Source organism: Danio rerio, chromosome 3, assembly GCF_052040795.2.
Source record: "Danio rerio strain M-AB ecotype USA chromosome 3, GRCz13ab, whole genome shotgun sequence".
Taxonomy (NCBI): Eukaryota; Metazoa; Chordata; class Actinopteri; order Cypriniformes; family Danionidae; genus Danio; species Danio rerio.
The window spans coordinates 34,046,245-34,067,981 of NC_141023.1; the positions used below are offsets into that span (position 1 = coordinate 34,046,245).

Consider the following 21,737-nt stretch of genomic DNA (forward strand, 5'->3'; position numbering starts at 1 on the left):
CTAATAATAAAATAAATAAATATTTAATGGGGAAATGTGTTAGAAATGAACATTTTTAATTTGCTGCTCTTCTAGAAGAGTAAATGCCACAATTATATGACTTTAATAAAAACAGTTCATTTAACCTGACTGACAATCTAATTTAGCCCCTACATGGAAAATGTCGCACAAAAATAGCATCATGCAGAGAAACGGAAAACAGGACTCATTATTAAATCAGCAAATCTCTCCCAGTACCACATCATTTGAGCAATTACAAAGTCTAGACACATTTAAGAGTCAATCAATATAATGTAATAAAAAACCCTCAAAATAACCATTTACCATTTAAATCTTTATTTCCTTAAAATAACAGAATATCAAAGTTATTTGTGTTACTCTGAATACCAATACAAAACAATTGTATCACTATGAATATACAGCACAGGACAAAACAAAGATATTTTCCCAATGAAAAGCTTTTATAAAGGGGTTTGCAGACGAGAGCAAAGCCTGAGGAATTGTACTGTTGGCAGGCAGCTTTAAGGCACATGGGCATCTTGGCACTTGACATATCCTCTCCTGTAGGCCTTTTCCTCTAGGCTAAAAAAACACGACACCTAAACTGACAAAAGATGGTGTACATATTCACAATGACTGGAAGAGAACCAGGCGATCTGGAAGGATTAAGATAAACGGCAGTGAGCATTGCCTGATAAAAACACAATTAAACAACTCATTAAAAGCCTGTTGAAAGCACTGCTGTTCTCTGTCCAGTTCAGGTCACATTCTGCAATAAATAAGACCGTTTGAATAAAGGATGCAACGATCTCATTTAATCGACATAAATACTATTCAGTTTGGATAATCTTTCCAACACAAACCCCAAACCTGTAACTCCAATCATTACTGCTTTTAAATGATACTGGGGGTCCAATGAGTCAGTTTTCCTGCAATTATTTGCACAGATGTTTTAAAAAAATGCCAAGTTTCCCATAATGCTAAAGGGAACTAGTATTCAAGACAGTATAAGTTGTAGTTTCATAATGCTGAATGGAAGTTTGTACAGCTTTTGGTTTAAAATATGACTTGTGTCTCGCTCAAAATTAAGAATAAATATTTAGAGATACTTTTGATGAATCTCATGAGGAGCATTGCTGATCAATTAAAAGAAAGAGTGATGCTGCATGTAAAGAGCTAACCATTCACATGCCTTATATATCACACATAGACACCGACAGAGTGAATTCAAATGCATGCGGTAAATAGAGGCGCTCTTTAACAGCTGTATTTTTGACCTTCACCCCTGCAGTGCCCATGCAGAGGCTTTAATGGTTTCTGGGAGGTAAAGTCATTATGTGCTTCTCTTGATGGACCTCTTCACCTTGGTCCAAGCCTGATTCAGGGGGCAGTTTGGTGAAATGAGGGTTGGGTATTGGAGAGTAGTGAAAAAAATGGGGTAGAGGGGAGGATGGGATAGGAGCGCTATATTTCGTGAGAGGCCGGATGGTGATCGGCGAGACCATTGGCTTGAGTGTTATTCTCGTTGAGCCGACGGACACGGTACATCTCATAGTGGATACTGCTGGTGATGTCTTTAATGTTCTGCATGTGGGTTCTGCAGGATATGAGCCAATCACAGAGTTAGAAGTTTGGCATGATAAGTAACAAACAATAGACATGAGGCTACAGTATCAGTCATGCTAACAAATGGACAGTTTACACCAAAAACAATAACCAACCATCATGAAAACTAGAACAACAACTCTATAAGCATCCACACCAGCAGACTATATAAGTGCAAATTCCAGTGTGTTACTGTAGGGTGGTTTTTGATTGGCTTTAAGTTTTACTATTATTCCTTCAGCTGGGTGATTTAAAAAAGGTTTTCTATTATATTTTGCTTTAATATTTAGAGAGATATTAGTAGATACTATATCCTAATCACTACCTTTATAGCTCTTGGTGTGAATGCTGATCACTTTCACACATAGGTAAAAAGAAAGAGAAAAGGAAAAAAAAAACAATCCTGTCATTATTTACTGATAAAAATCAAATATGATTAATTTTGTTGGCGGAACACAAATTGTAGGTAATTTGGGATAGGCCAAGTCAACAGAGTCTAAAGCAACACTTTGGACTTCACTAACTTTAAGAAAGATTGGAACTAACATAACTTCATAGTCAATTCCACTGACTTAAAATATGAAGTGCATCCAAAATTGATTCTTACACAATATCCAACGCTATTTTATAGTATAAATAGTGTAAGTAGTGTATTCACACTGAAAACTCTAAAAATAAGTGCACTTCAAATATCCAGATGAAGTGTGGACACTTCATTTACTCAACGGCCGCAGCTTTGCTCACGTAGCTGAAGGGGTGGAGCTTTTGGGCACTAATGTTGGATTACTTTATTTATTTTTTATTGTGAAAGCAAAATTCTCCAACGAGAGTGATTATAGCGCCTTCTGATGTTGAATGCAGTTATACTCATGTCATGTATCATTTGGTAGTTTGGTCATTTATTTTTGTCATATCATATCGCTGATTTGGCAACCATCATCTGGGAAACGGTTTGAATTTTTATTTAGTAAAAAAACATTAGTGTTTTATTTGGGACGACACTACATGCATATACTATGCTGTTGAGTGTGTTATTGCATAGGTACATAGCGCAAAAGTGCATAGTGTGCCATTTGAGACACAGATATGGTGAAAGTTTAAATTTCCTAATAAGGATTGTTGGTGATCTGGTCAAGAACGCAATACAAGTACACACTCTACAAATGCAATTATATATATACATATACACACACACACACACTACATCCCATTGAAAATTAATATTTTGGATCCATTATATATATTGGTGCATTGAACTGATTTATTAAACAGATATATTTATTAAAATTATAGCTTAGTCACCAAACATCTTTACGAATAGGAAGATAATGCATTTAAAGTCATGTGAAATTTTGGAAAATAAATTACAAACTACAAATTTCAACAAAATTGTTATTTTTTGTTTCTCTAGAATGTTGCTCTTTTAAAAAAAAATGTATTTAACATTTTTCCTAACATATAAATTTGGGTGTACTAATTTTGGACTGTTACCTCCGTTATTTTGTCAGATTAGCTTTAGATTTCAAGTGGTGCTCACTGCAGAGCCACTTGGGCAGAGCTGAGATCCAGCAAGGGGGAGCTTGAGCTCCAGCTCTTCCTTTCTTGCACTTGTTCTACAAGTGATGTCACTGGGGGTTGGGGTTAGGGGGTTAGTGGGTGTATGCTTTAAAACAGCTTATAGCAGGAGAAGTTGGAGCTTAAGCTCCCCTTCACTGGAGCTCAAGTGGGTTCAAGATTTGACTTCAGTACTGACTTATCTAATGTATATGCACAAATATAATACTGTAAAGCTTCCTATAGAAAATATTAATTTAAATCAGAGATTTGTGAGAGGTGTACATGTATATGCTGAGCACAACACACACACACACACACACACACACACACACACACACACACACACACACACACACACACACACACACACACACACACACACACATATATATATATATCCACAAACTAGAGTATACTGTAACATTGTTCACTAAACCAAACATGAATTAATCCACTGACCTTATAAGGAGGTCCCGCAGGTAGGCAAACTCACAGTGGGCAATATTCTCAACTAGAGACAGCAAAATGCAACAAATACAGAGTTACAAATAGAATTCAAACAGCACCAATCAGACTGACTCACATTCTTTCTCTCTGGTCATTTGGAGCATCAAAGAAAGCAATAAGCACTCTTTCACTAGGTGGAGCTGTAGTACTCAAGGGGAGACAGAGATAAGATTTAATCACTTCAGTCTTTAGTAACTCAATTTAAACCACAGTCTTCCTGAAAGATAACCCTGACAAATTCTGTGTGACAAATACATAGCCACCTGCATATAAAAAAAATGAATTTATGAATTGCAGATCAATTCTAACTCTATGAGCAAGGCAGTGAAAGCCACCATGGAGCAGGAAATGAAAGGCTTTCACAGAGAGATTTTAATAAGAGGAGTCAAGCTCTTCAAAAAGATTACAGGATAATTACAGAGTCATCTAACTCTCAAAACATCTCACCAAAAATGAAAGAGTTTTCACTGTGTGAGCTGCTAAGTACATCAACCACCCAGATAGTTACTCTTCAGACAAGGCAGAATAAAACTCTACAATAACAACTCAAGTGCGTACTTACAACAAGTATCTGAGTTGAATAACGTTGATTATTACAGACAATAACTCAGATAGTCAGGAAAATATAATAGCATTTTATATATTTTTCTTCAACAAATTATTAATTTAAAAATATATACAGCTTTTACAAATGCTATACTTTTACAATTATTTGCCAAGTAATGTTTAACACTGCAAGAAAATGTTTACGGTATAACTGTATAAATAATTTGGTAAGAAAAATTACTAACAATGTAATTTGGAAACATTGTAAATGATGAAAGAAGAATTTAACATGTCTTAATGAACAAAGTTTAGAATGCATATTTGATGCATACGTTAAAATGGTTCTTCCTCTGCTTTTAAACTCATAAATGAACACTTGTGATCGGTTCATGAGACCGGCCAGATTATTGAGTACCGATTGAGTCATAAAATGTAATCATCTCTGGCCGATCGATCGGAGCATCCCCAGTATTTTTGTACTGGAGAAATTCTTATTTCTTTTAGTTTGGCTGGAATAAATTTTTTAAATCTATTTTTAGGTTCATATTATTAGCTTTTTAAATATATATATATATATATATATATATATATATATATATATATATATATATATATATATATATATATATTTTTTTTTTTTTTTTTATATATATACAAACAAACCCATATAAAACCCATATAAAAATATATATATTTTTAATAGATACAAACAAACCCATCTTCTCCAATAACGTTCCTAATAATAAACTAGTTAAGCCTTTAAAATGCACTTTATTTGTATCTTGCAAAATGATGAGTAAAATATTATTTACTGTCAGTGTGACAAAGACAAACTTAGTTATTATAGATTAGTAATTAAAACAATAATGTTAAAGAAATCATCTCTCCAACTAACAGTACTGTGAAATTCTATTTATTTTAAAATGTTTCCAAAAGAGTGTTAATAATTTAAATATACAGGTCAGAATTAAGGATTTAATTTAATGAGTCATACATAACTTCACAAAATTCAAGTTTCAATTTTAGATGAAATCAGTAATTCTTCAATCTTCTAAATGAACATGCATGAATAGAAAATGCATTTTAAATAGTTTCTTTCCCTCATCTGTTGGAATAGCAAGAAAATGAACAACCATCTGTTGAAAAAACCAAGCAACTTAATCTACTTTGATCGCTATCATAGACATCAGTTTATGTCTTCAAACTTGAATCTGTTTTAACAGTAATTGAACTTTTTGTTAACAGAAATAATAAAATCGTGTGATTGAAGACTAAAGACTGAAGCTTCATTACTACATGTCAACTTGCTCTTTCTTAGTCGAACGCAGAGCTGAATGTTTGCTGTGATCATACCTGTCAAAATTTAACAAGCAGCTGAATAGCAGTCATTTTGGAAAAAGAGTGTGTGGGTGAAGAGCAGCTAGAGAATATGTACATTAAAACATTACTGCATGTATCATTATATACTTCAATATATTACTATATAACTATATAAAATAAAAAGAATTACAACTCTAAAATTGACTGCAAGCAATATATGATCTCGCCTGCTGCTTTTCAAGTACTTAAGTACTTGACTTCCTTTACAATCATCCTTAAGCAAGGAAAATGGTGATGTCATCATCATCAATGGGTCACATCCCTGCAGGCACTCATGATAAAGGCATTTTAACTGTCCGGCAGTCAACATGACTCACTCAATGTTCTTGTGAGTGGCTCCTCATTTACAGAGGATAAGCCTTTCTGATGTTTGACTCACAGTCGTGCGTCTGCAGTTAATGAGCTCCTTTGATGTGCTTTTGGAACGCTTGCTGTCTGCATAGTCCGCTAATCACCTTCTCTCTTTCTTCTCTAAAGAGGCTTTTGAGACCAAAAGAGTCACAATACCTTCAATGGTTCCCCATTTTGTTTTTCTTCCCAAGAGTCGTCTCCCATTGACCTGGTACTCCTGGTCACTTCCTACTACTGCGAAAGGGATCATCTCCTAATGGAGATTAGAAAGAACCAAATAATGTCACCATGTTTTCAATGAACTACGAATGTTTTTTTTCTTGTAGTGCAAGCTTACTCTTATTTTCTCATTAATCATTCTGTCCTCTGCATCCTCGTCAAACTCTTTCTGTGGATAGACGTCAATCCCATTGGCTCGAAGCTCTTCCCTGATCTGCACAAAATTAAAGCAAAGTACATGGACCAAACGTGAATAGACCTTCAAGCATCATAGACAAGCTACCGTTTCTTTGAATGTACTGTATTTATTAGGTATACAAGTAAAATGTTAATGTTTGTTTTATTCTATACCATTTCAAATTTCAATTGCAAATTAAAAATTCAAATGTCATTAATAGGGATGTAATGATTAACCTATTTCGCTATTAATCGTGCTTTAATTCGTTGCGGTTAATTAGGCGTAAAGGCCTCTCAACACGTGCTTCTGCATGGAACAAAACTGCTGCAACTAAAAGTTATGCCAACTGTGCTCTAGTTTGAAATTCCAAGCTTGTACACAACACGCACGCACAAAGGATTAAAGGCTGATTTTAACTATGACTGAGGCTATTAAGGTAGGGCCATTCACATTTCCTGTCTTTTGCGCGAGCACAATGTCATCATTTCCAATCCCAAGTTATTTAGAGGATTTCTTTATTATTATTATTATTATTTTTTTTTTTTTTGCAGAAAATGACAAATGGCCAAAACAGCAAATGTTTTCGAACAGGAGTTATTTCACTAAATATTGTTTTCTTTTGTATTTAAGACTAAAAACATGGTTTCTTCATTTATTATTTACAACCTATTATTCTTCAATGATTAAACTACAAACACTACATTTTAACCACACAGCTATAATATCAAACAGAATATTTTCACAACTAATAAACTTACAAAACTTTATGGGGGTTTTGTCCATTAACAATCCATTTGAAATCAAAGTTATTGGATGGTGGACTCAATATGTTAATTTGAAGGATTTCTATAAACTAGTGTGCTCCAAAAAGTGACAGAATTTGCATTAAAAGAAGCTCCACCTAAATGAATCAACCATTTTTTTTATATCACCGCATACTTCAGTTTTTCATCAAATCCTGACCAAACAAATGCTCTCTAGTATCTAACATGCACCATCCCCTTGCAATATGTGATTGCTGTATGCGCTTAAACTTAACTACTCTTACTGCAAAAGCTATGATAAAAATGAAATGCTATTGCCTGTTTTGTTTTTAAAAAGAGAAAGGGGCTACTCTATTTCTGCCCATTATTTATGTTTCAGTTCAACTTACATCACACATCAAAAAAAATAAAAATAAAAATAAAAACTGCACTTTACAAAGCACTTCACAGGATCTTTAAAGTTTTTTTTTTATCTATGGTTTAATCTGATAGATAACAGTAAACTGTAAACCCCAAAAGTTAGGGTACATTTTATGAAACTGATTGCAACAAACTATTTAAGTTCAAAAACTAATCCTAATAAGTACTATGAACTTAATCCGTTTGAGTATATGAAGCAATTTCAGCACAGTTAACACAAAAAATGAAGAGAACTCAAACCAATTGAGTGCTGTAAAACCCAATAAGTTAAGGCAACTCAAACTGTTTGAGAAAACTGATTGCTACAAACCAATTGAGTAAAAAAAACTAATCTATGAGTACTGTGAGCTTAGTCCATTTAAGTTGAAGTAATAAGGTATTTAATTAACTCATTACCTTCAACACAGATTTCAAAACTCTTTTCAAATGAGTTAACTTTCAGTAAATTTTAAGTTAATTTGATAAAGTTGACTGTTGGGATTTACGGTGTACAGGAAATTGAACTCAATGTACATCCCTCAGAGCTACAACAGTCTGCAAGAGACAACACATGGTGATCATGGACTTCTCTGAAACTACTTTGGGATTTTTTTGTCCTTGGTAAAGAAAAAACGTTTTGAAATCTGACAGCCAATTTTTTTTTTTTTTTAAACAGAGAAAGGTCTAGAGTATTTCTGTTTTTATACTCATGCAAAAAAAAAAACACGCCAGCACAAGCAGTTGCTGACGTTGGCAATCCCTTCCTTTCTGCTATGTGAAATGCAACTAACAACCCCAAAACAGATGTTGCTTACATACACTTCATCACACCATGTGTCACCTCAGTCTCATACCATTACTCAAAAACTGCAGAAACTCTTACACTGACTTTGTTTCAGCATAATAAAAATACTTTTTTTTTGCTGTGTGAATTGTCTGAAGTAATCAAACCTCACATTATAAATAAGCAGTATTGTTTCTGCAGGAGTAGTAGACTAGACACCATCTGCAATCTTGGAAACCTCTTAGGAAAGAAAAAGAGTCAGTTTGCCAACTTCAGCTAGAATAACAACATGACAGCATGTACCAGTTCCTCCACGCATCAATGCATTGGTTTGTGGTCTTCAGAGTATTCCAATGGGGATCACAGCACAAAGATCCGCACTGTATTTTGTCTGTTATTTAAAACCTCTCAGTCCATCTCTTTGTTAGATATGAATTCGTACATCTTTAACACAGAAAAGAAAATACAATGCCTACCATAAAGAAAAGGAATAGTATTTAATAAATGTGTTGCATGGAAAGTTCTTTTTCATGCTCTTTTTATATTTAGTATCTTTCTTTTAAATTTATTGACCTTATTTGTATTTTTATATGACTGTTTCGAGTTCTTGCGTTATCTGTATACACCCAGGGTCTGAGAGTAATTCCAATTCTCTGTATGTCTGTAAATGTGGCTGAACTAACAAAGCTGACTTTAACAATGTATATGGAAACAAGATTTTGAAAAATGTTTATGCTATTTTCAAGAAATCATTTAGAAAACTCAAAAAGTCATGTAGTACAACATGCTTATATTTTTCTTGCAAAGTTTCTTATGTATATATTCCTCACAGTTCTGTCTATAAAACATTTGAAATAAATTCTTAACTCAGATACTAGGAATGCACCGATCGATAGGCTAGAGATAAGCATCAGCCAATAATCACATTTTATGACTCGATCAACTCGCCTATCTGGTCGTCTCATCCAACAGTAAGACCTCTGCCGGAAGATACGCAAGTCTCCCGCATATTCATAGCTGCTCTGTGAGACCCGCAAATCATAGCGACAAGAACGAATGGTGGATGAGCAAGAGAACAGATCACGAGAGGCACATTGATGTTCTAAGCATTACAGCTGTTAGGTTAAATAAATAGAACTTTTTTTAATTAGTTTTTAGGCCTATTTACATTTACTAAATAAGTCATAAATGTATATGTGTGCATTTTAACTTTTCCAAACTTTTTCTTCAGGGAGACATGTTAAATGATTATTCCATCATTTGCAATGGTTCTAATATGCATTGTCAAGCATTTTTTTTAATTGTTTTGATCTATTTTATTCTGTAAACCTGCTTCTGGCCAGGACATGTTCACACTAAATGGTTTTAAGAGACATGTGAAAGTAATTATATGCAACATGATTTATTCTCTCAGGTAAGGCGAGATCCCCACTTAAGTAACATACTTTGAGGGAAAATATACTTGATGCATTATAAAGCATGAAGAATCAGAATCAGTTCTCTGTACTGGTCAATCATGATGACAAGGAATCATTATAGGCCTCAAAAATGCTGGTCAGAGCATCCCTATTAAATACCATGAAGGTTTTTAACGCCATCTCACCCGTCATAAACCTTTATAAAAGTTATTGAAAGATAACCGACTTGGAAAAATTACATATATTAGCAGTCATATTATTTTACATTTTTGTCTTTTGAACAATAGATTTATTCCCCTATCATTATGATATTAGAATATTACTGTCCTGACATTTATTTAACTTGACAAAATTTAGCAAACCACATTTAATTCCGTTCAATAAAATGTTTTATGCTGACAAAATCTTTTCAATAAAGAACAATACCAGCTGTACAACATGGCAGTCAACCAAAATTCCTGCTTATCTTTCAGTAAGTATTTTGTCTCAACTTAAAAATACTGTGGCACATCAGGGCTCGAAATTGTGACCATTTTGGTCGCATATGCGCCCAAAATTTAAGCTATGCGACCTCATAATATAAATTGGGAGCATTCGTGCGACTGCATATAATGGTTGTAGTGCGACCTGTTTTGGTTTTTTTCTAAAAACGTGGTAAAACCGCCATATTGGTTCATATTAGCTGTCAATCACTCAAGACTTTCCGCTGTCAGATGACAGGGAGGGAGCTTTCGTGACAGCGGGGAATGCAACCGGCTGAAGAGTGAAAAGTACACTGAATCTCGATGCATTGCATGCACTGCATGTTCTGCCAACACAATCTAATGGCAATTCGTAACTTTTTCATACGTTTCCCCGTGAGATCAGGCTGCAACAGCGCAAATGTCTGCTAAAACACCATCGCCAAAGAAGCTTGCCTTTAATGAGTTTAAACTGATGCGGGTTATAACAAAGAACAGTATTGCGCCGGTGGTCATCGGGAGAATCCTGCTCTGCTCCCCCTCATATATTGGTCCGGCTGACTCGCATGCTTTTCCGCAAACACAGAAAAATGTAATTTAGCACGTAACAAGGCTGAGCATTAAAACGACACGAACCGAAATCAAAACTTTTAATAGTGAGAATTTTCTTCCTTTCTTTTGTACGTTCTTTCTTGAGGTGGATATTATTTTTCTATTTAATTACTGATGACTGCTTTGCAGCTTTCAGCAGTGAATTAAATGATTTATTATAGTATTTTGTTTGTTTTGTAGCAGAAATATTATTTATTAAATTGACATGCATATAAAAACAATAGTACAAAATAAATATTTCTTACTACAATGCTTCATTTGTGTTTGATGCAATCCAACAATTTATTTTTCATAAAGTAACAGTAGGACTTTATATAGCAGATAACTTGCATTAGCATAAAAATGAGAAATATAATTCATTATTAGTATTAGTGTCATCATCGTCATCATTAATATTTTATAATTATTCTACATTCATTTTGGAATTATTGCACAAATATTAAGTCATTATAAACGTTAGTTAGATAGTTGCTTCTGGTTTTGTTAGTCCCAATTGATGTTGTTTTCAAATACAATAAATCCCTTAATATACAACTTGTCAAATATATCATTCATTTTTGGTGGGTGCTCCTAAAATTTTTCTGGTGCTCCTAAATTTTTTCTGGTGCTCCTAAATATTTTGGGTTAGGAGCACCGGTGCAACCAAGTAAGAAAGTTAATTTCGAGCCCTGCACATTGACTTTTGTAGCTTACCTTTGTAACTTCTTTTTTTACATAAGATTTGTTTGTTTTTTTGTCTTTGTGCTAGAACAATAGTAGCAGTTAGTCAGTAAGTGAAGTTGAAGAGAGACAGTGAGACAGAGGGTGAGATCGGCAAAGGTCCGCGAGCCTGAATTCAAACTCGGGATGCCTAAAGCGCAGTTGCAGTGCATGTACCGTAGTTGCATTACCTGCAAGGCCATCAGCGTCAGCTTACCTTCTTTTTAAAGAAGTCTCTCTCCTCTAAAGTCAGAGTGTCAGCCTTAGCGATAACAGGAACTATGTTCACCACCTTACTGAGACGCCTCATAAACTCTACATCCAAAGGCCTAAGACTGTGGGAAAAAACAAAAGATGGACACATCTTAAACCCATTTCAGTAAAGGGACACTTCATTTAAAAAAAATGGAAATTTACTCACTATTTACTCTCCCTCAAGTGGTTCCAAACCCTTATGAATTTATTTTTTCTTTTTGAACACAAAAGTATTCAAGAAATCTGAAAACCTGTAACTTGCTTTCCACAGTAGAAAAAAAAAGGTACTATGGAAGCCAATGGTTACAGATTTTCAGCTTTCTTCAAAATGTATTATTTTGCATTCAACAGAAGAAAGAAACACTTAAAGGTTTGAAACAAGTAAAGATCGAGTAAATGTTTGGCTGAACTATCCTTTTAATCTTACAATGCAATTAACAGGACTGCACAATGACCACCAGAGGGCGAAAACCACCCAAAATACACATGCTCTTAAAACACTTAGGCATGGAATTATTCTTCACGCAGTGCTTTTTACAGGGGTGTAAGGAGGCCTGTGAATGTGAAAGGAAAAGGCACACAGCTATTTTTCTCAGAAGTGAATGAATCTCCCGCAGTGTGACAGCAGCGGATGCAGACTGTAGTCTCTATGGCTGACTGTTCGACTCTAATTAGCCGAGTTGTTGAAAGCCAGAATGCAGCTGTGGAGCGGTGACATCTGCAGTGCTGGATGGACATGAAACAGTCAGTCATTCACAGCGGCCCACTGAAAGCACTGCAACACACGCTACGGGGCATCAGGACTCCACATCCATGGTTGTGTGTCTGGCATGTGTGTTCAGGGCTCTCAGATCTTTTTTTATTATTAAAAAAAGGTTGGACGGACAATCTTATGTCTTAGATGTTACAGTGACATGGACTTTCAATATCTCATCAAACAGCGTTATTCATATGCATAACTTATGTGCATGAAACACAGATATACTATGCATTTAGAGTACAAACTATTGTTGAATAATTGGGGTCAGTAAGATTTTTTATTCAGCAAAGACGCATCAAATTTTTCAAAAGCAACAGAAATCTTCAATGTTTTTCTATTTCAAATAAATGTTGAATTATATATCTATGGAAAGAATCTGGGGTATCAAAGAATCCTAAGTATCCACATGAAATAAACTTTGAAAAAGTATTTAAGCTTTTATAATAAGAAATATGCCTTGAGCATAAACTGAAACAACATGTGACACTTTAGACTGGAGAAATAATGCTAAGAATTTAGAGCTTTGCCACATGAATACAGTTGATTTGTTATTATTTTGAACCTGGGGTGTCCAAAGTTTTTTATAAAGGGCCAAAGACCAAACTAGATTGAGGCTAGTGGGTCGAAGGTAAACATAGCTGCCATGAGTAATTCTTATATAAATAGCCTAAAAAGATTGCTTTGTATTAACTAATACAGTATACTTTATGTTTTAAAATGAACTTAAAGTAAAAACAATCTAATTTACAACAGTATGGAGTTACACTAGTCAAGATGGACCTGATTTTGCCTTGATTTGCAGGTGTCTTCTGCATTGTGCTCTATCTGTCAAGTGACAGTATTTCCATTTTTACAAAGTATTTATTTATGTATTTGCAATTAGCATTTAATGAAACATTTAATTACAGTTGTTTTTTTGTAGCTCAGCAAGAAAACAAACAAAAATTGTTATTTTAAACTAGAAATGACAACCTCTCTTAAAAGCATTCGCCCCAACCCTGTCCATCATTTGTACTTCACAGATTAAGCTCAGAATAATCAATAAATAAAAATCAATATTTAGTCTAAACTTCATTTAGGTAATTGGTCTATCAATATTTACTCTGCACTACAGAGAGCATCTGTTATAAGTCCACATAAATATAGATTAGCTATTGTTTTTATTTTGAAGGTTGCTATAAATATAATATAATAAATATAATAATATTACTGATAATAATAATAATAATAATAATAATAATAATAATAATAATAATAATAATAATAATAATAATAATAATAATAATAATAATAATAATAATAATACTGAATGTCTGGAGACTCATACCGTCCAACAAAAAAACAATAAACACACAAGCATACACAATGATTCTCTATCAGAGACAAACAACAGAACAGACCACCCACTTCATTTGGCACAAACTTGTTATTAGATTATTAGCAAGAAAATGTGCTAACGGTAAACGATAAATACAAATCCCTTATGCAAACAATAGTTCCTCAAGAAGAACATTTCATTTTATATAATGTTTCTATAAAATCCCAAACAAATATATTAGGGGGAAACTGCTCTATTGCTAAGCATTTCTGTAAATATCACATTGTTAAAAAAAGCCTGTCCAGCCAAAGGTCCAGCAGTAATGTGTTATACAAGGTCTTGTTAAAATTAGAAGTGTGGTGACTGCACTCAACACCAAATTTACAAGCAGGTCAGGTTTTTATGGTTAAAATGATTAAACTGACAGATGCCCAGACAGTTCCTTTTTCTCAAAAAAATATATTCTGAAGAAAAAAAATTTCTGGATCTTGGGTTAGGGTTAGTTTTTAAGGTTTCATATTTTAATATATTATATACAATCAACACTGAACATCACTTTGTTTTGCAGGATGAACAGCACCACCCTCTGGGAGCCATGACATTCCGAACTACAATTTTAGTAAATAAAAATCTAGACAAGCCACATCTGAATAAATGATCTAATCTACAACACTTACTCAACACAATAGAGCTGATATTTTTATAAATATACATTACAAGGCATATTAAGCAAGGTATATGAAGCCATTACAGTTTGCATATTCAAAGTTCACTCAATGACATGTAAACAATTATTAATGCATCATGCGCTGGAAGCATTTTCTCACATTTAAGAGTAAGAAAATGTATTACTAACCAGTGTCCTGTGGGTGGTATGAAGTATATGCAGCAGTGCACTCGTGAGTCTGGGATCCTCTTCTTCCTGTCAATGTTGATCTCTTCCTGCAAGTACTGCTCATACTGGTCATTGATGAACTTCATTATGGGCTGCCAACTGTTGACAGAGACAAAATGTAATAACTTTTTTTTGCTTAAAGTTTTTGCTTAAATGTCTACTAAGTGTTGGAGACATTCCAGGTAGATTTTATTGTTTAATAAATGATCAGTTTCCCTTGGATGGTTGGTGATATTGGTTTGGTTTTGTTTTTATAGAGTTTAGTTAAAACTGTCATTTAATTCACAAAAATATATGCTGACTAATGGAGCATGTTTTAAATTTAAACTAGACATCATAAACAAATGGTCAGGCTACTTTACCAATTCTCATTGTTGATCTGGTCCCCAAACCCTGGTGTGTCTATGACCGTCAGCTTCATACGAACTCCTTTCTCCTCAATGTCTGAAATTGAATCAAGATTTTAATGCATTCAAGTGGCTGATTGTATTCTTTGAAATCATGTGTGAATGAACTAGCATGCTTTGAATGTATGAATAATGCGTAAAATGACGATTAGAAAAAACTGTAACTCCAGCTGTGCAGATTTACCATGACTGACGGACTTGATCTCGATGGTTTTGGGGATCTTTTCCTCAGCTGTACCCATGAAAGACTTACGGCTCACCTTAGACTTGAAGAGCGTGTTCATCAGTGTGGACTTCCCCAAACCACTCTGACCTGCACACATGAAGAACAATTCATGTTGACTAAGACTGGAATATACCATAATAATTTTGCCTTTATTTTCCTTCTGGGCGAAAGTCAGAGTTTTATTAAAATGATTAAAAAAAAAAAAAACTTAATGCAGTTATACAGAACTATGGCAGAAAGAACTGTTTTATAATAGTAGTCCTTAACTACGTTTATTCGCCGGACCCTGGGTCTTTTATACACTATTTATACTTTCATATCTACATAATCATTTCTATACAACTAAGGTGAAAGTTAAGGGTGAAATCATAGTATGTCATCATAGTATAGTTATGACCAGTAATAATTCTGCAACCATTTACAATGTCAGCAAATGCAAGTTATTAAACTTACTTAACTTGCTATAAAAGTTGGTTGAAGGGTATTGTATCACGACTACCAAAACTGCAAGAAAGCAAAAGACTATAAACCTCAATGATTTCCCAATGTCCTAAAAGATTAAAAGGTCTCATCTTTGATATCAAAGAAACAAAACTATAGACAAAGTATACTGAATAAATACTGACCAATGTGATCATTTTTTATAATACTATTCTAGTATACAAGTAAATTAGTAATTAACAGAGAGAGCATGTCTGTAAATCTTCCAAGGGATTTCTAAAAACTGAGAGACCAATGAGACTGGGAAGAGTTGATATCTACTGGCTGAAACAGCTTAACAGCTTCATGGGAGAGTGGCAAAGAGAAAGCCACTGTAAAAAATGTCACATGGCATCTCAGCTATAGTGTGCCAGAAGGCATGTGGGACACTGCAGCCAGCTGGAAGAAGCTTCTATGGTTTCATGAGACCAAAATTAAGCCATTTTTTGGCCGTCAGACTTAACACCCTGTTTGGAGAAAGCCAAAAGTGGTCCACCATAACAAACACACTATACCCAATATGAAGTACAGCGGTGGCAGCATCACATTCTGTGGTTATGAAAGAAGCTGCTTGTACATCAAAATAAATACTACATAAAGTAATACTGACTTAAAACAATAATGCGGTGGACAAGACAAACTCTAGATCTTCATCCACTAGAGAATGTAAAGTATTTTTAATTTAATGCTATGTCAGCAACCAAGGCTATTTTCATGCCAACAATATTTCAATAACAAATATACAATTAAAAACAACAAACAAATGAAAACATAAATTAAATAAGAGTTTTAGTGTTAATACATAATAAAAATTCTAACATTTTTCCAGGTGTCACTACGTTAAAAATGTCTTTAAGAGAGTTCATTTCATAAAATGTCTTCTGGAATCATTACAAGCAGGACAGTCCAGTAAAATGTGTTTTACAAGTAAAGTAAAGTAAAGAACTTTATTGTCATTGTAGTTGTACAACGAAATTTGTTTGGTAACTCACAGAGACCAGCAACATAAAAAGAGTAAAACACAAACAATAGACATAATACTAAAATATAAGAGGCAAGATAAAGTATACTAAATGTCAGAGGAGTTGACATTTAGTATAATGTCCTCCTTACAGTCAGAGGAGTTACAAACATTGAGTGGGGTCTTCATATTTGAGCAAAAAGGCATGAGTTAATCTTGTATGTCCAATATGACATCTAGTAAAAATCACTTGAAAACTAGAACGGCCAGACTGGTTCCAGCTGATAGAAAGGCAAGTCAAATGACCACTTGTTACAACCAAGGTATGCTAAAGAGCATCTCTGAACGCACAACACGTCGGACCTTGAGGCGAATTGGTTACGGCAGCAGAAGACCACACCGGGTGCCACTCCTGTCAACTAAGAACAGGAAACTGAGGCTACAATTCGTACAGGCTCACCTAGTCTAAAGAATCTCGATCTCTGCTGCGACATTCGGATGGTATGGTCAGAATTTGGCATCAACAACCTGAAAGCATGGACCCATCTTGCCTTGTATCAACAGTTTAGGCTTGTGGTGGTGTAATGGTGTGGTGGATATTTTCTTGCCACACTTTGAGCCCATTAGTACTAATTGACCATGTGCCATGTCAATGCGCAAATCATCTTAGACTGGTTTCTTGAACATGAAAATTATGTCACTGTACTCAAATGGCTTCCACAGTCACCAGATCTCAATCCAATGGAGCACCTTTAGGATGTGGTGGAATGGGAGATTCGCATCATGGATGTGCAGCCAACAAATCTGCAGCAACTGTGTTATGCTATCATGTCAATAAGGACCAACATCTCTGAGGAATATTTCCAGTACCTTGTTGAATCTGTGCGGCGAAGGATTAAGACAGTTCTGAAGGCAAAAGGGAGTCCAACCACTAGTAAGGTGCACCTAATAAAGCGGCCGGTGAGTGTACAGTAAACATGAACGTTAGAAGTGACTCAAGTCGACCACATCAGTCTCTCAGAATATAGTTTTAATAATGTTAATGATGTTAAATGTATATTAATTGAATTATACACCTGTCCGTTAGGTTGGGAGTGCAGTGCACTGTTCTGCGCTTCTGAATGTATGGTGTTTCAGTGATTCTGTCAGGTTGTGTTTGGTATGGACACCCAGATTGCTTGTTGCTGGAAACTTGTGACATCATGTGTTGCTAGGACACCGTGTTAGTTACGCATTTTATCCAAAGCAGCAAAAAAATAAATAAAATAAATAAACTTTTTTTTTTTTCAAAAATCACAAGAAAAGCAGTGAGTCATAAGAGCCACTAGATACAAAAGCTTCCAAAGTAGAAGAATACTATTTATATGCACTGGAGGTCTTTTTCATGAGTGTAGCTTCCACTCTGCCTGTTCTCTGGTTTGAATGAAACGATCATTCCATTGGCTCCTACTAACAGGAGCTTGTGTTTAGCTGTGGTTTCCGCTAACTCACATCCGTCAGCATTGGGTTCATCACACTGAAGTAATGAGTGCCTGCTCCTTTCTGCACGGGGCAGGGTTGCTAATTCTTGCTCTTTAAACACCCTGTCATTCAATCCCACCACTGACATTGGATTCAGATGTGCCCTGCTGCATTCCTACTCCCCAATACTGCCAACAAACAGAGCCCCTTTCTGCTTTGACACTTTCCTCGTGAAAATGTGATGGAATGAGAGACAGGAGTTGCAGCTGGGAATGGGAACGCCGATGCCGAGGGTTGGCTCTCTCAGCTCTGACTGGGTTAAGTCAACAGCAGGTTTGGCCACACTGACCCAGAGAACCACATGTGAGAATCCAGCTGCAGACTTGTGTAAGTACAGGTTCATTTAGCTGTTTTCAACAGTGCTGCGCTTAGTTATTTCCCCTCATAAACACCAAATAAATCATAAGAAGTTTAATAGAACAACTGTTTCAGCTGGGTCTGAAACAGAAAAATAGCACCAGGTGCCCCAGACTCTTTGCCAATTATTTAATTTAACTAGGGATGTGCGGTAAGGGTCATTTAAACAGACATTTTGTAACAGACTTGTCAATTAAACTAATATGCCGTGTCCTTGACTCGCATTATTGTTATTATTATCAATTTTAAAGGGTTCTTAAAAATTAAAAAAAAGAGCATCAGGCAGTGCATAGCTTAATAACAGCACTGCAGTACAACAAACAAAATAAAATCAATGAATAATCTGAGAGAAATATTCATTGTTTATATAATGTTTGCCAGCATTAAATACAAGTATGAATGTTAAGATAAAGAAATAGCATTTAAACAGCTTTAAAAATAGTTAATGTAGGTTATAATGTTTGTAATGCAATTTAACTTACTCAGGCCATAGGTTTTCAGTGAAATTAACATATCAATATGGTCTGGTGAAAGACAGGACACCCTCTGCAGGAGTGTAGATAATCAAGTAGTTAATAAGAGTTTTGTAAAGCACCTGGACAGCTGTGGATAGCGGGCCACACTTACCTTGAATAACACAAACTAATGCAGAGTTTAAACTGAGGGCACCGCAGGTCAATCAAGCTCAATTACTACATGCCATCCAGGTCACGTATCACCTCCAGGGTTGCAGGATAGACAGCTCTATCCAGCAGAGTGAGCTGCAGTTCATCTATATCACGTTTTATTCCAGAAAAAAAGCTCTCAGACATGTTTTCATTCCCTTATAATTCTGATTATTCCGACTCTTTGCTCACATGATCATTTTAGAGCTCACCGCAACTAACATAGGGAAAACAGGCAAGGTCAGAAGTAAAAAGGTAGCCTGCACTCAGATACCATTTTTAGAAACAATGCATTTTTTCCCAAACATTTTATTTAAACTTTATTTTATTATACATTTTTGTTAAATATGACAATTATAACTAACAGAGTTAGAATAATGATTATCTGAATATATTTTGTGTGTTAACTAGTAGGAGCTGTATCATTTAGTCACCTAGACCGTGCACATCCTTGCAATATACACATGAGCTGCATTTACACTGCATGGTTCAAGTGACCCAATTCTGATTATTTTTTCCCATGGGGCACAGATCGGATATGGCCCATGTACGTGTAAACGGGAAAAAAACTAAAATCATATGGATTCCGATTTACTTAAATGCGATTCAGGCCTTGATCATATGTGAAAATGTATCCGATATGCGAGTGGCACTTCATTAAAAACTGTAGCAAATGAAAAAAACTCTGACGCTTTCATTTTAGAACAGACTTGTCCCAAACCTTAAATCTCACACACAAAGCATTTATATTGTCATGTAACACAAGTATTTAGGCATGTTAACAAGAAGGAGAGAAGGAGAGAGAGAGAGAGAGAGTGCAATTTCTGCCACGTAACCAATATAAACTAAAATAAAACTATTGCATACATCCTGCCATGGACATTACATTAAAATGGCTACTGGTTTTAAAAAGCTTAGATTAAAGGAAGATGGCCAATGAGGACTTTTCTGTCATAAACTATAGTAAAACAACTTATCAAAAAATTATTTTTTAAATAAAACCCTGTATTTAAAATACAGGAATAAAGAAAAGAGCGCTCTTTTATTATCAGCTGTTTGTCAGCACCTGCTCTTTTTTTCCTGGTCATTGTGTTTTTGCAGTGTCCAGTATAAATGCAGACAATCGCATATGAGTGACTTTTAAAAGATGATGTAAGAGGGCCATAAAAAATAAAAAAATAAAATAAAAAAAATTGGATACATTAACAAAATCGGAATTTGAGTTGAAATGAGCTATTGACATTCTTATTTATTGACAACTTATTACATTATGGGATGTTTAATTTATATATAAGTTGTTTACATTAAGAATTTTTTTATTTAAAAACAAAGTTACATACATACTGTTTGCTATGGAATGCAAAAACTTTGAAGCTCAATATCTCAAAACCATTCAGAATGCAGATAGGACCTTATAATTCCAAGGTGATGATATGCAGATGTAAGATTGCAAGTCAATTAAGTTCTATACATTAATGCATCACATTACTATGTTGCTTAGCAACGACGAGCAGTCTACAGCAACATAATGACCTTCTCTTCTAGGTGCAATTATTGTTTATGATGGTCATTATTACTAATAAATGTAATTATTGATCATTAGTTTACACACTGCTGAAGGTGGTATTAAAATTTTAAAGCCTCTTGAGGCTTTTTGCTAATTAGTAGTGTTCATAAAGCCAGCTTCATTATTACCATTGCTCACACGTGGGGTTTAGGGGTTCAGCTTGATTTGACAATTGGTCACATAAACACTTGGTGCTGGGCTATAGAGAACACTATATCTGAAATTAGAATCAGTGTGTTGCCCAAACCTAATCATAGAGCTGCATTGTTAGGACATCTTTACAAACCGTATATTTTTTTGTCATGATAATATCTATCTGTAGTTTGTCTGAACTGAAAGCATAAAGTCTGACAGGTGACTGATTTGACCAATGGAATCATACAAGCATGAATAAGTACACCGCATCAGTAATGTCAAAGTGGAAATATTTCCAGAAGTATGCAGTCTGTCAAGTATTACTGACTATTACCATGTATCTTAAATGTAAGCTGAGAGCAAAAGTCAGTGAAGTAGCAGCAGTTTCAGTAGCAGTTAATATGCAAGTTCATAACTTTCAGTTGTATTAAAGTAGGTGTTATTAAATTAACCTAACTAACACTGCACCTATTGGACTAAAAATTCAAAACACTGATATGTTGGAGTAGCACATGCCTCGAGAGCCTCAAGATTAAACACATACAAGTGCACACAAACAAAAATAGACTAACATGTATGAATGAATATAAAAAAAGACTTGTGGCATTTAACTGAGCACTGCTTATGAAAGCCTGCGTGTAATTGCCTAGCGTAGGTGTGCGGTTGCTTGTGTTATGGAAAATTGAAGCTTTGATTACCATAAGCTTGTT

The 21,737-nt window shown here is 34.8% G+C and overlaps 1 protein-coding gene across 8 annotated transcripts in view; it reads right to left on the reverse strand.

Annotated features, from left to right (window-relative positions):
* Window positions 1-319: 319 nt before the first annotated feature.
* The window catches only part of septin9a (septin 9a), a 132,292-nt gene continuing 110,874 nt past the window's right edge, over window positions 320-21,737 (reverse strand). For 5 of the 8 annotated variants that reach the window (NM_001423665.1, NM_198911.2, XM_087242275.1 and 2 more), the window contains 8 exon segments: window positions 320-1,597; window positions 3,622-3,673; window positions 6,103-6,199; window positions 6,284-6,379; window positions 11,698-11,815; window positions 14,670-14,807; window positions 15,071-15,152; window positions 15,300-15,428. In NM_001423665.1, the coding sequence (NP_001410594.1) occupies window positions 1,465-1,597; window positions 3,622-3,673; window positions 6,103-6,199; window positions 6,284-6,379; window positions 11,698-11,815; window positions 14,670-14,807; window positions 15,071-15,152; window positions 15,300-15,428 (845 nt within the window). In that variant the 3' untranslated portion in view covers window positions 320-1,464. 8 annotated transcript variants of the gene reach the window in all.